Genomic DNA, 15,116 nt, shown 5'->3' with positions numbered 1-15,116 from the left:
TAATGAATTTGGATGGGCACAAGCTGAATGCAAAGATACAACAGTTGAAAACCAAGCTGTTTGCATAAGAGGACAAAACCGTTGATGGAGGGTTTAAGACTGAGATTACTTGGGATTGGACAAGTGTTTACATCCAGAAAATTTGCCCATTTCACCTCCATCATAATTTCTTGACTCTACCTCCTCCGTACCATTCCTCTCTACTTATTTGACTTCATGACTGTCGAGAGGTATTAAAATTGATCTAAAAACAGCTCAATGCGCTGTATTTTTCTTGGATTGTTAGTGGCCAAATTACAACAGCTGAAAATCAAGCTGTTTGCATAATAGGACAAAACCATGTGACAATCTCCTTTGATGGAGGGTTTAAGACTGAGATTACTTGGGAGTGGACAAGTGTTTACACCCATAAAGTTTGCCCATTTCACCTCACAATCATAATTTCTTGACTCTACCTCAGTGCCACTTATACTTATTTGACTTCATGACTCGAGATGGATTGAAATTGATCTAAAAACAGATCAAGGCACTGTATATTTCTTTGATTGCAAATAGCCAGAAGTCTTTTTTATTTTTTTATGTTCCAAGTGACATTTACGTTAAGTTATTTTAAAATGTCTTCCTTGCTGTTTATTTTTTTATTTTGCTAGTCTTAACCGTGGTCCACAATACTTGTTTTTGTTACCACCTACAACAACACACCAACCACCAAGGCTCTTTTTACTGTAAACGTACAGTAGTGTGGAATTTGCCATAGCCTATTGGTTTTTGCAGTGCATTCTATCCAGCTATAGTGTCTTTATTGTTGATGTTTAGGATAGCTGGGCATTCATTGTTTACCAGTATACTGTTCATTCAAGTTAATATACTTGTGTTTTATCTAGTAAAAAAGTTAATGTCTTGATATTTTTATTGAAATATGCTCTCCAGACATGTATTAGGATGCATGCAAATTTGCTTGGAACAATATTTTCTCACTTATGTTGTTTGTTTGTTTTTTACGCAGAAAAAGTATACTTTTCACATGTAAATCCTTAAAAGGGGAATTTATTCCTACCTCATTAGAATTTCCAGAATTTATGAATATGAACACTTCTAAAGTTTCCTGCTGGACACAAGATGTCTCCTACACCCCCATGTTCAGTGTATGTGCACTTTACAGCTTCAACTTTCTACATCGCATTAATATTAATTGAATATTGGATCAGACTTAAATTACAAATTAGTTGTGATATCACAAATCATGCCAGTAAGCATGCCCGTTAAAACTGGATTTTCACTGAGTTCGGAGACAATTCCCACTTTCAGCTGATGTGTGAAAACAGCATTTCATGTTTCCAACTCTGCACATACATGTTTGATTTTCACTGTGTAGAATAATGTAGAACAGATGGCACTTCAGTGATCCCCACGGGGGAAGTTCACACATTATCGCAGCTCTGTTTCGTGAGCTGTGATAATACTTGAATTTCACCTGGGGATCAGTCAAGTTCATTCTATTTTACATCATTCAGCACGGTGAAACTCAAACATCCAACAGGAAGAAAAACATTGAGTGGAGGGACTCTAAGTAAATGAAGTTCAAATGTAAATGTATTTCAATAAATTTTTTTTTTAAAAAACAGGTTTGTCTCATGTGTATGTTAATGGATCAAATGAAAAATGATTTATATATTTAATTGATGATAATTATTTCCTTTCCAATAATTATGCAAGTTTGAGTTGGACAAATGTAAATCAATTTCATTTAGTTAATGTAATTATTTTATTTCAGCTGTATTTGGTAAAAGTTAGTTAGGCTAACTCAATTACATACTGTTGTAAGTATTTGATAAAAATAAGTTAGCCTCACTCGTTTATATTCTTTTGCATCTATTTGATACAAATGAGTTAGGCTAACTGATTTACATTCTGTTGAATGGATGTACTCAGTTTGAGTTGGGACTACATATATTTATTGGATGGAAATCCTGCCCACAACTTAATTGAGTTCATCCAATGAATCATTTTTTTGAGTGTATCATCAAATCTAATTTAATGCTTTTGAATGCCTTTTTTTGTACATGACCCATGAATAACCACGTACATACACACACACATTTTTTGTTGTCCCAATTATAACCATTCAATCAGACAATGATGCAATGATGATAATCTTGGATATTTGAGACAATCTACATAATTGAAATAAACTGTATCACTCTGAACTGAATTAGAAATGGCTCAAGAGACAGCTTAAAATATAAAAATGTATTTGCAGAGATGTCAAATTTAATTTAACAGTACCAATCAACTAGATATTGAATGCTATAGGCATACTGAAAAATCAGTCCATGACTGGAAAAAAAGCCATCGTGTTTTGGTTTGTGTAAATTGTACCGCCATCGAATCCATGTAACCTCCTTCAACTATAACCCCAAATTCTATCAGTCTGGACAGTGAAGGAAAAACTCTGAACTTTAAGGCTGGAAATTAATGTATGCAAAATTCAAGTGCTATATAAATTACTGTTTTAATTTTGTGTAAATAAGAGAATTAATCCATTGCATTAGTTCGCTCACTTTTAGTTCCAACTCTGACTCAACATTTTTCAGTTCATTGCATTTGTCCTTGTATCTCCCCATAGTATTAGATTTTGTAATCATTTGAGCCAAGAGTGTGTTAGATTTGTTTTTGGCCTGCTCAGCTAGTTGAGCGACATCATTCTGAAGGCTGGCGCACATCTACATCAACACCTCCCTTTTCTTTTTCAGTTCTTCCAGCTCATCTTCCAAAGCTTTTCTCTTAAGTCCACGCATGGCACCCTCTTTCTTCCTCCTCTCTTCATCAAGGTAGATCCTGTATATGGTTCTGGCTGAGGCTACAGAAGCCAGTAGTTCACAATTGTCCTGCATTGTTAATCGCAGATCTCAGTTTATTTTTGAAGTATGGGGCAAGTCCACATTTTAAAATGTAGCTGGTTTTGTCCTTTCCACATGTGAATGCTTTGGCTATTTGCGAATCAGGAAACATTCCCTGGAACAACTCAGAAACGCCTTCATTTGATGCGTATGAGTGGTGCTGCACCTCTGCACGCAGCGTCGCATTCGAACCAAACGCTGGTCAAAGTTCGATCGATTTTCCTTCGATAGTGGCTCCGCAGGAAGCAGTAGTCACTTCAGCAGCAGTTGTGGTGGTAGTACTAGTTGCTGAAGATGTTACTTTACACGGCGAAGTAACTTGAGATAGTTAATTGCCTTTTACAGCCGATTTGTGGTCGGACTGCATACGGCTCCATGTTGACAAACCATGTAGTCAACCATGTCCTAAATTCTTTGTATTCTAGCCACTTTTGCTGGAATTTGCACTTACCCATTTCTTTGCAACTTTACTAAATTTACGTTCTCTGTTCTAACTCTTCCAGGTCCCATCCCGCCGCGGTCCAAACATCCAGCGCTACGTCAGTTTTGCACCGGCCGGAGGAAATTACCAAACTGGATCCGCGTGTTTATCACACCAATGTAAATATTTTGCGATAGCAAATCAAAGTTATTAATTGTGAAGGCTATATTCAAAATACATTGGTAATATAATTTTTTCAAAATGTTTAATGCCTGTAGGAATAACATTTAATGCTTTTTAATGCCCCGCGGAAACCCTGTTTTTGCACGCCTTGTACATTCACAAAAATGTTTGAGTAAAAATAAAAGGTATATTTTTTTTATTTTATTTTTTTATTAAGCTACTACATATCATTGTATATATAAATGATAAACACAAAAGTGCATATCAATGAAAATTATTAAATCTCATTCTCCCTTGTGTTCATTAAGTGAAAAACTGGGTTAACATGCCTTTTTAATTTTTTTTATAGATTTTTGAATACCTGTAAAATATTTAATCAATTTGGCTGCAATGGCTGTTTGGATGGATTGATAGTTCTTAAATCTATTTAACTTTTGAGCCTTTTCAGAGCAAATACATAATTATCGAGATAAGATTAATAATAATCTTCATTCTGACACCATCATTAACCTTTGAAGTCATCCAGCCCCATTTTAAAAGAATGAATCAGAGCAAAAAAACTCACCAATTTATAAAAACTGTCACTGTCTAAGGCAACCATAAGTTTACATTCACAATCTTACCAAATATACTTAATAACAATGACAATGTGTAACTCCATGTAATCTGGATGTGCAAGGATCCTCCATGTAGGAATGTGCAAGCTTAATCGACTAAACGGTTCTGGTGTGGCTAGTCGGTCCGTGTACTTGGCGGCCAACGGATTTTCGTTTTGAAAGGAAAAAACAAAAACGAAAAACGGCCCGTTTCCCAATTACCATTAGTAAATAGGAAAACAAAAAACGGAAAACAACCCATTATTCGTTTTTTGTTTTGATATTAAAAAACGGAAAACGAAAAACAATCTCGTTATCCGATTGTCCTTGATGTGTTTATAGATGGAAATCGGAAATCAAAATACGTCGTAATCCTTAATTCTGCGTTGGTATTTTTTCGTGACCCGGAAAGTGAGAGAAGTTAAATTTATTCACAGATTCTACCCAGTAAAGTGTGTGCTTAAGCGGTATAAACCAGATATTGAATCTGAATGCTCTTTCTGTAAAAGGTCAGATGAAGATATTTGCCATTTATTTTGGAAATGTTCGTACACAGAAAAATTCTGGTCAGATGTCCTTGAATTTATCCAAACCTTTTTCGTTACGGATTTCTCATTTTGCTTTAAAGATGTTTTCTTTGGTGTGTTCGACCTCAAGACGGACAAGGAAGGAAAGTATTTCATTATTAATCTTTTATTTCTACTCGCTAAATATCACATCCATAAATGTAAGTTCAGGGGCTCTACACCCTTCTTTCCTTTGTTTGAGAGTGAAGTCAATGAATACTTGGACTCCATAAGATATTCAAAGAACTGTAAAGCTCTGAAGACTGTGCAGACATATTCAAATCTTGTGACATCACGTGACTGAATGAAATTGGAACTTATAACTGTAAGTGGTGCTATGAATGGGCTATATGCACGTTTACTTCCTGGTTTAGATAAGCCAGCTCAGGCATTTCCGGTCAACTGTCATTCCTGAAGATGTTCTGCAGGATCTACCTCGAGTCAACACAAATGATGATTTACACCGCCTGATTCATTCAAATTCAAAGACTTCATCAAGCAAACGTGAAAAGGGATGTATTATATCCAGCTATATCCATGACTACGAAGGTAAGTTAGCAAAAGTACACTAAAATTATTTCGTTCTTTAAGCTAGCTATGGACAGCTAACTTAGCGAACGTTATCGAACGTAAGTTAGCTACTGTTAAGATGAAAGACCAACGATAGCTTAATGTTAGCATTGGTAAACAGAATATAACCTAAGTTGGCAGCATTTAGATATATAGATCTGTCTCCCGCTACTCTCCTTGACATAACCTGGCTTGGCACTAGCATAACATTTTGTCTTGCTATGTGGTCCTTGCTTAATTCGTTGCCTCAGTTTCTGACAAGAATAAGGCAGGAGAGGTGTCTGTGAGGGCAAGCTGCTTCAGGTCGATGAGGAAAAAAGAGAGACCACACAACTTGAGTGTAGGGGAATGAGAGCAGGTTCAATAATGTTAATACGTTCTGCTTTCTGGGAATTCCATGTGCCAGTATAAAATAGGCTGAAAAATAGATAGTGACTGTAATGCTATTTGGACCTACAGCCTACTGTTGCACCAACAGAACCGTGCACCAACTAGGGCCTACACTGTGTTTCAAAAAGTATTTTACTCAACAGTACATAGTACACTCTGTTTATTGTGTAGTAGACATCGTGGACACAGGTAGAAATTCCCAGAGAGTAGAGGCAGGTAGGTTGCCAGCATTTGACATTGTACACCGTGAGCATGTTTAAAACGCATAATTAGCTACACCGTGACTCCATGTAGTTCTGTTATTAAATATGTATTTCAGTAATCTCAGCCACTCTCAATCCAATTATTTACCTGAATCTCAAAACACATGAGATACAGTATCAATTGATAATTATTTATTTTTATTTTTTTTACAGGTTGTTCTCAAAGACTCTAAACCCATTGAGCTGTTGACCTGTCATTGCTCATGTGTGGCAGGGCTTGCACTATGCAATCATGTTGCAGATTTGCTCTACCAGACCTCACATTACAGCCAGCAGGGAGTAACAGCTGTCCCCCTACTCACAGCTGCACAGGGTCTGAGCTACAGTGGCACAAACCTAGAACCCAGGTGATGTTTTCAACATTATCTGTCTCACTTCTTCCTGGTTATGTCACATAAATCGCATCAACTTTCAAGGCTCCATGCAGCATCCTTCCTTCTGAAAATATGACCATATGAGCTAAACATTTTTTACACAAAGTAAATAAGTTCTTGTACAAATTTCTTGACCGGGCTTTAAGCCTGGTCCAACAAATGAGATGGTGGTGTTGTCAGCTAGGCCAAAGAGAGAAGATTGGCTGAAGTGATCAGGTAATCTGTAGTAACGGGCAGTATGTCTGCTACATGAATTAAAATATGTACTGGATATGTAAAATTGTACTTTGTATTTTTAGACTAGTCTTGATTAGACTTAAGATGAACCTCTAATTGAACTGAATGTCCATACAGAGAGAGAGCACACACACACACACACACACACACACACACACACACACACACACACACACAACATCTCTGTAGCATAGAGCTACACAACACTGAAGTAGAATTTGACATGAAAAGCATTAATTTATGATAATAACAAACAGTACATACATGCTTGTCTAACTGTTCAGTTGTGTATATTTTCAGGAGTAACTTGTACAACGGGGCCTGTGACCGGACCTGTGACCTTCCAGACATGTCAGTTCTGTGTGTGAATGAGATTTACCGAGGAATGCCAAGGGAAACTGCTCCACCCACAACAACAATGGGAATAGCATTTATTAAACGGTTTATTCAAAGAATATTCAGAGATGGGAGAGTCATAAAAACAATCAAACAAAAGGTTGATTACTTTTTTACCTACCTATGCTTTTGGTTTGTCTGTTTCCATGGTTAACTTTCAATCAGTTTTTTTTAAAAAGTTCAAACAGTTTTCATGTGCTCACTATTGTCATCTGCCACAAATATATTCTAATAGAACAGAATTCTAGTATACAATGTATACAAATTATGTTATGTAGTTGAACATGTCATCATTAATTTATTAAATTACATATTTTCCTATAAATGTTATTTATGTGAGTGTTTGAGGTTATATCTCATTAGTACCTAAAATAGTATTGTTTAAATGCTGTTTGTAATGGCCACAATAAAATACACAATGCTTTGGGGAGCCCTTTAAAAAGGCAGTTACAAACAAATGTAGGTTTATTCACTGAAAGCATGAAACTGAAAATGAGGGAAAATACAGATCCCTGTATGATGATGTAGAGATGTAAATCCATTCTTTATCATTGAACAAAAGCAGTAGCTAACAACAGTAAAATAGTATCAATACTAAACAGAACTGCGCACTGGTCTTGATGCATACATTTAGACCCAGCAATTTAAAGCAAAAAGCTCTGGTAATTTAACAGAAGGCATGCAACTACATAGAGCTGGTTAATGTTACCAAACATATTTAGGGGATAACCATGTCAAAGAATTTGTGTTCCTTTAAACGGCTGAATAAGGCGCTCATCATGCACTCTCAGATATGCAATAGTCTGGGTCTCCCTGACCTCGTGTGCAGGCATCTGAAATCTCCCAGAAAGAAATGCAGGCCTGTACACTTTACAGGGCACACAGTCATCCATCCTTAAGAAAGCCCAGGGGCGAAAATTTCATCAAAATGTTGGGGGGACAATAAACATAACGATTCTCAAGAGCAATTTTTGAAGGGGACACCAAGGGATTTTTTGTTGTTGCCACGTTTGCATTTGTATTATTTTATTTCTTAAACAATTATTTTAAAAATATATCATATTATTTTCAATACACATATTTTAATGATATTTTAGTGATGTAAGTATTCCTGACTCTTCAAAGATCTGCTTGTCACTTACTGAGCCAGCAAAGAGGGGAGAAACAAAGGTTATAGCACCATGGGGGACGTTGTTGGTCGCCGGAGGGTAAGTTTGAAAACTAATAGCCGAATTGAATTTAGCTGAGGATGAACAATGAGGGACGCAACAGTGCCCAGCTGAAGTCCACTCAAAATGCTGAAATTTAAACGTCTTTTTCATTTCGTTCACTTATTTTTGTAATCGATTTAAACAAGTGAATAACTGTGTGCAAAAAAAAAAAAAGATTGATATCGCCTTACAGGCTATATTTACACTGTCTATCATAAAATTTAATATGCCGCTACAGCAAGTGACGTTTCACCGGAAGTTTTTGAGCTGGCTTATATTATTCCGGAAGTTGTCATTAACGTTCCATGCATATAGCCCATTGGACTGCTTGTTGATTAGCCTTCCTGGACTTTGCAGACCCCACTGGATATGATTTATTTATGTATGTACTTTATTTTTGTATAGTTTATTTATGTATGTACTTTATGTATAGTTTATTTATGTATGTATTTGTATGTGTTTGTAACTGCAATTGCTGTGAAGAAATAAAATAAATAAATAAATAGTAAGTAGTAAGCGGTTGTCATAGATACACCTATGAGCGGAAGTCATTTGAACATCAATGAGACCATAGACGGTTAGGAAATGGGATCCGCGTTGAAAAGGGAATCCATTTTTGGATGTGATCCTTTCCCCTCTGAAGAGGCCCAACAATGGACTGAAACTGAGTTTGGTTCTCACTTTGACATGTTATCACTGTACGAAAATGTGGTTCACCATAACTACAGCCCTTTTAAAGATGCAGTTAGGTCTCTTATTGATTTCACCAGAAGGTGTGTGTGACCTGCAGTGGTCAATAAAGAAGCAGTATACTAACAAAAATAACATTTATTACAGCGGAAACTGTAAAAGTGGTTTCAGCTCATAACAAGATAAATTGCACTAACAATGCAGTAACTCTGATTGTTTACAATGAATACACAGCACTTACAATCTTTATTTCTTTATAAAGTCTTTGTTTTAAATGTAATTTTCATGTAAAGAAGTTGAGCTTTTGTCTAAAATCTAGCTCAGCAGATCACAATAAAGAACATAACATCAGTTAATCTGTTTTAACTACTTCCTTTTTCTTTTTGATTTCAAGTTGGCCGGCAGGACAGAAGTTGATCCTGACAAGTCCCTGCTCAGCACACCACCTCCGCACACTCCTCTCAGAAAACCCCCGTATCGTTCCAAACTGTGAACCCAATGCAGCTGCTATATCCCCACAAGACATCCCATTCTTTCGGTTTTCTAATATAAAACTAGACCACATAAATTGACAGGTGTAAATGCACTCAAAACGCATTGTGAACAGATCGTGATCGGATCACTGAATCAACATTTGGAGGTGGTCAGGAATGGATTCTGACCACAATCAAAGGTATAAATGCACATGCGGTTTCGTTATCTGGACACAACTACAGCAGAAGTGAATAATGTAATGAGGCTGCGCTACAGTCATATGTTGTTGAAGTGCTGCATTGTGTGTTCTTGCCTTTTTTTTTTTCTTTTTTTTTTTACATATGAAACCAGTTTTCACTAGTGCACTTCAGATGAAGCACATTTACCCAAGCACTGAATGAGAGACAAAAATCATTAAATTTGTTTTTGGTGATCAGAAATTTAGCTTTGGCAGCCACCAAAAAATATCAAATGAAGGAAAATCCCCAACTTTTAAAGTGTTAGAAATCATTTGAATTAAAAAAATTCACTAGAAGAATTTTCATTTCAGTACCACATGATGATGTAATATGACCGTAGTGTTTTCCATTTTGTGCAGGAAATTTTAGATCAGATCTCTATCCAATCACAGTAGAGACACATTTGACTGCTAGCTGTAAATGCAATGCAGTTAAAGAATATCCAGAAACTATCCGGATATGAAACGCATGTTAATGCAAGGTGTAAATGGGGCCCTAGAAACCACAGAAGGGTTATAGTCCAGGTTGGGGTATGGGCAAGTTCAGCACATTGCAGAGACAGACATGCTTCCTCTGTGTTTTTCAAACTGTACCATTTACAGTAAACTATGAAAAACTTCCCACATTCACCAATTTTCTGCCTTTGCCCCCCACCACAAGAGGTACTCTGGGTATTTACAGCATGTACTCCGTATACACGCAGTATAACTACAATGGCTGGCCAACCACTAAGCGGTGAACTGTCATTTTCAAATCATACTAGAGAATACCTAACTGTGAGTCTCCTCAAAAGCCTTATATGAAAAATTGTGAAAACCTTGTGCTTAAAATGGTTTCAAAGAATCATAAAATTTGACATGAACTGAATATATTTGGGTTTGTTTATCCTCTCCACAAACACTAGGGAGGAGTTCAGTGGTACCCATGCCAACTTGGAAAAGATAATTTTTTGTGTCATTGACAGCCATAATTAGGGGATGGAAGCACCCAACATCACTGGAAAATCTTATTACATAACATCAACACACACACACACACACACACACACACACACACACACACACACACACACACACACACACACACACACACCTCTAAAAATAGCCAGACTGAGCCAAAGCACGAATCAGCCAGAGAATTCGCCAACATTAAAAACAAGTAGGAAAGAGAACTTCCATGCAGTATCACAGAAACGTGTTTAAACGCGTCACAGAAATATGTTCAAACATGCGCACGCGTGCACACACACTTACAGTTTGAGGACAGCTGATCTCTTGCCAAGCATCATTTTGACAAAGTCCCTGTAGTTGATGGTGTCGCTACAGCCCCCAGTCACCTCTGAGATCATTTTCTTCATCTCCAAATGAGTCTTTGGAACACCAAGCTTCTCCATCATTCTCTTCAAACCCATCATGTCTAGAAAGGAAGTGCACATACAGCCGTAACAATTTTTTTTTCCTTTAAAAGGAAATTTAAATTCAGTCAGTATTTACTCACCTTCATGTTGTTCATATGACTACATTGTTTAGGAAAAAACATGTAGAGCTACATAGAACTTTCACTGTTTACTGTCCCACATAATTTTCATTAGTCAACATATTACTTTACAAAGACATTACTGAAACATTTTACCCTCAGTGTGTATTTGTCTGCGACACAGTACAATCATATACTACAGCCATCATACACCACCCCACACATTTTTTACAAGTACCCCATCATATCTGTGGAACACTAATCTCAAATGTTTGGATTTACAATCAGCAATGAGGGCCTATATCACTATTTTCCACCATTTAATATGGACAAGCTTTTAAATGTGAAATGAGCATCCCACCTGAGATGAACTGCAGCTAGAATTAAAAAGAAAACATGAAATGGCATTCACAATGCATTAACGTCCCATAATGTGAGGTTTCACTTTTTAATATGCTTTTTTGGCATGACAAATAACTGTACTTAAATAACAGGATATAAATGTAGGGTGAAAATGTCTATGAGGATTTGATCGGAACGTGGAAACTTTTTTTATTTGTTAACATTATTTTCTCTACTTGCAGGCCTTGGTTTTGTCAGCATACAATAAAAGTTTCATATCAGAGGAAAAGAAAGTTATTACATTTTGTTAAAAAGGTCCTGAAAAGTGTTTTCTTTAGAACAACATGCACTGGTGAATCATGCAACGTAAGACCAGTAACATTTAATGAGAAAAGATATAGGGTGGATTTCAAATTCAATGTCTTTAACAATTAAAAGTGTGCAAAAATGCAAATATTTAATTTGAGTCTCCCCATAAAAACACTCGCATCGCAGTGTTAATACACATGCACTCACACTTACCAATATCTCCCTGATCGTTAAGGTCAAATTCAGCATACTTATCTGTGGAGGGAAAAATAAGCAACATGGTTTTAATAGTCAAACAAGAACAATGATGACAAACATTTAGAAAGACTTCCTCTGATAGCATGCACAAACAGTGCGCACGCGCACACACGTGCACACACACACTCTCTGACAGTGGCAGAATGTAGAGGTCAGTTACATGACAGCTGCGGTTCTAAGGAAAACAACAAAAGAGAGGAAACTTAATTATACACTTCTCTGTTTTAAAAGGATGGTTCACCATGTTGTTCCAAACCTGTGTAACGGACTTCCTTTCATGAAACATAAAAGAAAATGGTGACAGATTGTCATTCTGCCTAAAGAATGCCCCGTTCACACACACGGCAACACTGGTCTCTGTACTGTCAAGTCACTAGTGGGCAATCCAACTGCTGTTGCTCTAATGTTACTGGTGGACTGCACATCTGGCCATATCTTTAGAAAATCGGATTAAAGCGGAGACATATTTCCGGTACTACTAAGATACAATTCTACAGAAATTTGACAAGGAATCAGGGCCCAAAGCTAAAAGTAGCTACTAACCCGGAAATTTAGCAACTGCTAAAATTACTGGCGTGTCACTCCTAAGTTTAGGGCTTGTAAAATTTTAATCTAATAGTAATTCATGAAGCATTTTAATACAAAGTAGCACCTAAAACCACAACAACTGAGGACTTCTAAATCCTTAGAGTAACTCACAAATGATCCAAAGCATGCCTGCTCTCATCAATACACATTAAAAACAATGTTTGAGAATATTATGACCTAAAAAAATTATAAAAAAATAAATCGCTGAATCACAATTGAAACGATTTAAAAAATAAAACTTTATAATATTTTAAATATTGTGATATTGACATTGACAAATTTATCATCTGAATTAGTCTTGTCAAAAGCACTGGTACTTCGGTACTAAAATGAAAAAAGATGCAACGATACCAGTGTTTATGCAGCACCGAGCACAGACTTAATTCGGTACCCGTACGCTGTCTTGACTGACACACGACTGCTTTCAAATGCTCGTGCTTATTTGAGAGCTCCTTGTTTATTCCTTTTACACTGAAATGCATAATTAATCAAATTAAAAATTTAATATATCCTTGTGTGATTATTAAACTGCGAAAGGCTGCAATCTTAGTCTGCATTCGAGCCGCATGCTTTAAAATAGAAGACCGCTCATACACTAGAAACATTGAGAATCATTTGTGTTGTATGACAGATGATAGAATAGGGCACTAACACACTGTGAAGCATGTAGTTTATGTAGACTATATTTATGCAATTAAAATCACAGTATTTCCTCAATAACAATCACACTGGGCCATGTAGCGAACTGTTCATCCATCTGATGAAGTGAGGCTTCCGTCAAAACTATGCCAAAATAAAAGCTTACGTCAAAATAATAGCGCGATTCAAAATAAAAGTTAAACGTGCCTGTAACTGAAGAAATTGCAACAGAAACACAGTATATTACAATGGTTTAATAAAATGTATTATTCGCTATAGTAATACTATTAATAATAAATTATATTTATAAATTATAAAGCAATTTATCACAAGCAAGAGTGCTGTTCTAAATAAAATAAAAATGCAATGGTATGTTGAAAAGTAATTCAATTTGTTACTTGTTAAAAGTTTTAAGAATTCATTTGATTAGACACTATTTTGTTGATAAAATTAAATTAAACTTGAAATTATGGAAAAAAAAAATAAAAAGGAAAAAAAGTACTTAATAGTTGTCCCTGGCCATAGGTAAAATGAAACTGTGTAGTGCAGATGAACTGGGAATTTCTGTCATCTGTCAGCAGAATAATCTATCAAACTATATATGCCCTCTCTAGAACACACATTGTTTGTTTTTCTGTGGATGCGCATTCATTACAGAGAAAAGAAAGCATTGGTCAATAATGACCATCGTGGGGCTCGCTTAATACATTAGACGGGGGACACACTTGTTTCATTGCACAAACACAGGATGTTGTGTCAACCAAAAATAAATATATATTTTTTTTAGGGCTGGGACAACGATGACGTCGACGCAAAAAAAATACGTCGACGCAAAATATGCCCGTCGATTTGTCGGACCCAAAACAAAGATGGCGGCGCCGGCGACTAGTAGCAACACGAGTGGCTCCTCAGATAAGCCAAGCTTTGAACACTTTATAAAAGAGATTAAACAGTATGGTAATACATTAGATCAAATTAAGAACAAAAAAGCAAGAAAGACCTATGAAGCTTTGTGTTACTATAAATTATTGTAATTTTACCCCTGGCTATTTTTATTTTTTATTTTTAATTTTTTTCATTTTCTTATGTTTGTTAACTTCTATTGATTGAGAAGTGTATATACATGTACAAATCTTTGTATATTTTTTTTGTTGGGGAAAAAAAAAAAAAAAGTGGCTCCTCAGACTATCAGAAGTGCAAGGCGGCATGCACTCGTTCCTCTAAAGTATGGGAATTCTTTAATTTAAAAGGAAACAATTCCGTGACATGTCGTCTTTGCAAAATGGAGATGGCCTTCCATTCTAGCACCACGGCAATTCACCAGCACCTGAAGAGGTGCCACCCGGGAGCAGCTGCAGATGACGGAGCACCGTAAGTTTTTTTTCAACTCCCCACTTTGCACTCAATGTTGGAGTAGGCTATAATACGTTGTCGACACCTAAAGTTTTCGCTTATAGCTATTAATAATGTGCTTATAGCTATGAATGTCGTGAAAAACACATAGAGGACACTGACAACGCGCTGACAGACAGGACCAAGCAGGTAACATTTAATAAAGTCTCAACTTTCAAATTTGGTCATTCAAAGAAAATTAAACCATAAATAGGCCTACTATTTTGTGGCTCTTTAATGTGTCGTGACAGATTGCCTCAGTTAAAGCTGCTCGTGAATAGATCATCTTTTCCTTGGTTAATTTATAGCATCAAATAGGCTAAACATGAATGTAGCCTTCATCAGAAGGACTGTTGTTTTAACCGCGGAAAGATGTCAGTACAGTAGCCTACAATCCATTATTCAAGTTCAAATCCACCGACGTTAATCTTCTCTCTCGACTACTTTGTCGGACAAAAATGGCGTATTATGATTGATTGATTGATCAGATCGCCAGTCAATCAAACTCCAGGCAAATGTTTTTTTTTAACATTTTATACACCCCCACCCCCGATAAAACCAGTATTACCGGTGTTGTCACAAGTCGATTAATCGAAATCGAA

At 36.4% G+C, this 15,116-nt stretch overlaps 1 protein-coding gene across 1 annotated transcript in view; it reads right to left on the bottom strand.

The window, feature by feature from the left end:
- Positions 1–15,116, bottom strand: part of LOC127643173 (allograft inflammatory factor 1-like) — a 53,978-nt gene that overhangs the window by 13,719 nt on the left and 25,143 nt on the right. Inside the window, exons 4-5 of the mRNA XM_052125770.1 lie at positions 11,851–11,892; positions 10,764–10,926 (exon numbers count right to left, since the gene is read on the bottom strand). Of these exons, the coding sequence (XP_051981730.1) occupies positions 10,764–10,926; positions 11,851–11,892 (205 nt within the window). The remainder of the gene's footprint in view (positions 1–10,763; positions 10,927–11,850; positions 11,893–15,116) is intronic.

The sequence above is a fragment of the Xyrauchen texanus genome, chromosome 4, assembly GCF_025860055.1.
Source record: "Xyrauchen texanus isolate HMW12.3.18 chromosome 4, RBS_HiC_50CHRs, whole genome shotgun sequence".
Lineage (NCBI taxonomy): Eukaryota > Metazoa > Chordata > Actinopteri > Cypriniformes > Catostomidae > Xyrauchen > Xyrauchen texanus.
This window is presented reverse-complemented; position numbering and strand designations above follow the sequence as displayed.